Source organism: Nycticebus coucang, chromosome 7 (assembly GCF_027406575.1).
Source record: "Nycticebus coucang isolate mNycCou1 chromosome 7, mNycCou1.pri, whole genome shotgun sequence".
In the NCBI taxonomy this organism is placed as follows: domain Eukaryota; kingdom Metazoa; phylum Chordata; class Mammalia; order Primates; family Lorisidae; genus Nycticebus; species Nycticebus coucang.
This window is the reverse complement of record NC_069786.1, coordinates 124,700,256-124,702,365: the sequence shown is the minus strand read 5'-3', so window position 1 is coordinate 124,702,365 and position 2,110 is coordinate 124,700,256. Positions and strand designations below refer to the sequence as shown.

Here is a 2,110-nt window from a genome sequence, read left to right as displayed (position 1 = left end):
AACCTGAGATTAAATCAGATTAAATTGCTGTGTTTCTTTGGGTGAGTTTCGTAAGTGCCAGGGCCTCTGTCTTCATCTGTGAAATGGGACTAATACAGCCCACATCCTGGGGGTGACATGAGGAATAGAAGTAGCTGGGAGTGGAGGGCAGCCCAAGGGGACTCACCACTCACCCTGTCCTGAATGGACATGGGAGCAGGGTACACTCAGGACAGAGGTCCCCTCTGCCGAGTTTCCGGTGGAGCTGAGCTGCAAACCAGGGCTTGGACCTGACATCAAAATGAAGCCTCCCCTCCCACCTGCTGGGTTGAATTGACCACAGGGTCAGCTGCTGGGAACTGGCAGACCCCTCCCGTAGGGGCTGCCAAGTGAGTTTACCACAGACCCCCTCCCGTAGGGGCTGCCAAGTGAGTTTACCGCATGAAGTCAGCGGAAGACAGAGGAGGTACACAGCTGTGGGAGGCCAGACCGGCCAGGGCAAGAGCCGCACGGACCCCACATCACTCCTGCTCCCTGGGCTGGCGAATGAACGCATTCCAGTCTCCTCAGAAACCACAGGGAACCCCAGGGTAGAGGTTTCAATGTTTTTCCTTCCTTTCGGGCCCATTTTTCATTTCCTAGGTAAGTTTCAAGAAGAAACAAAGACAAAGACCAGCCATCAACAACCCCCACCACCTTCATCCCCCACCCACACGCCCACCAGAAACCCTTCAGCAGGGGCTGAGTACAGAGCCCTCGGGTAAAGTGTCATTTCAGGGCGGCAGAACCGGGGGCTGTGGGTTCAGCATCTGGGGCAGTGTGAGAGGCAGAATGGAACCCACGGTGCAGGGGACAGAACAGCCAACCAAGGAACTAATAAAAACGATGACTAATATGGAGATTCGGGAGGTGTATCAAGGCATTTTATTAGGAATTTTTTTGTTGTTGTTGGGGATTCATTGAGGGTACAATAAGCCAGGTTACACTGATTGCATTTGTTAGGTAAAGTCCCTCTTGCAATCATGTCTTGCCCCCAGAAGGTGTGGCACGCACCAATTAGGAATTTCAAAAAATAAATACAGACAAAAGCAATGGAAAAGACCGCATACAGGCAGAAAACAACAAATGCTCAGATCCCCGAGAGAATGTTTATGAAAGACTGAACATAATAAAATGATAAACCCTCAGGGGAAGCAGGGTCTTACCCCTCGGCCTCGCACAGCTCCCGGGCGGGGGTGGAGCCGGGCGCCCCCTAGAGGCAGCACCGCTTCTTACAGCCGCACTGCTGCTGGCAACAGCCCTTCCCGCAGCCGCAGCCGCACGAGCCCCCCGAGCAGCAGGTGCGGCGGCAGCAGCAGATCACGGGCGTGCTGCAGCACCCCCCACAGCAGCCGCGGCAGCCGGGGCAGCAGGAGGAGCAGCAGCCCACGCGGTAGCACCTGCAGCTGGTGCAGCTGCCACAGCCACCGCAGCCGCCACCACAGCCGCCGCAGCCGCCACAGCTGCCACCGCAGCCGCCAGAGCCGCCACCACAACCTCCACAGCCACAGCAACCCATGGTGTCAGCAGAGAGGACTCGGGAGAGGTGAGGGAGGTGAGATGCCTCCTTCTGCAGGGGAGGCCTTTATATACTGTCCCCCCCAAGACACCTGACCACTTCCTTGTTATTGTTTATTTTAGTTTCTATAGGAAAACTTCAGATGCCTCCTGTTTATTTCCATAGGAGATACCTTTAGACTCATTAAGTCACTTATTTTCAATTTAGCTAATTTTACTTCTGTTCCAACCCTTGGGAATATTTTGCAAAGGACCTATTCCTATTTTCAAACACAGTCAGTCTTGGCATAGATGAGCCAGGGATATTACATCTGCCTACTGATGCTTCCCTTACTCACTAACAGTTTTTTCAAAAGAATCATGTATTTATTTCCCTGGACACATTTCCAGGGGAAAAAAAAAAAATTCTAGGGCTTACTTCAGTAAGAGGAGAACATAAAAATATGAAAGACGTAGCTTCCAACATGTGCTATTTTCACAACTGTTCTGGAAGTCACAGTTCAAAGAGGCCACATGCATCCAGGTTGTGGCCATGTCTCTTTTTCCTAACTGGAAGAGAACTGACCACGAACAG

General features: G+C 52.2%; 1 protein-coding gene across 1 annotated transcript; it reads right to left on the bottom strand.

The window, feature by feature from the left end:
• Positions 1 to 1,231: 1,231 nt before the first annotated feature.
• LOC128589784 (small cysteine and glycine repeat-containing protein 7-like) lies at positions 1,232 to 1,537 on the bottom strand. The gene has a single exon (XM_053596478.1). The coding sequence runs from the start codon at positions 1,535 to 1,537 to the stop codon at positions 1,232 to 1,234; it is 306 nt and encodes a 101-aa protein (XP_053452453.1).
• Between the last annotated feature and the right edge of the window lie 573 nt (positions 1,538 to 2,110).

Excerpts from the sequence above, each read along its gene's own strand:
- LOC128589784 (XM_053596478.1), bottom strand. The coding sequence starts at position 1,537 with ATGGGTTGCTGTGGCTGTGGAGGTTGTGGTGGCGGCTCTGGCGGCTGC.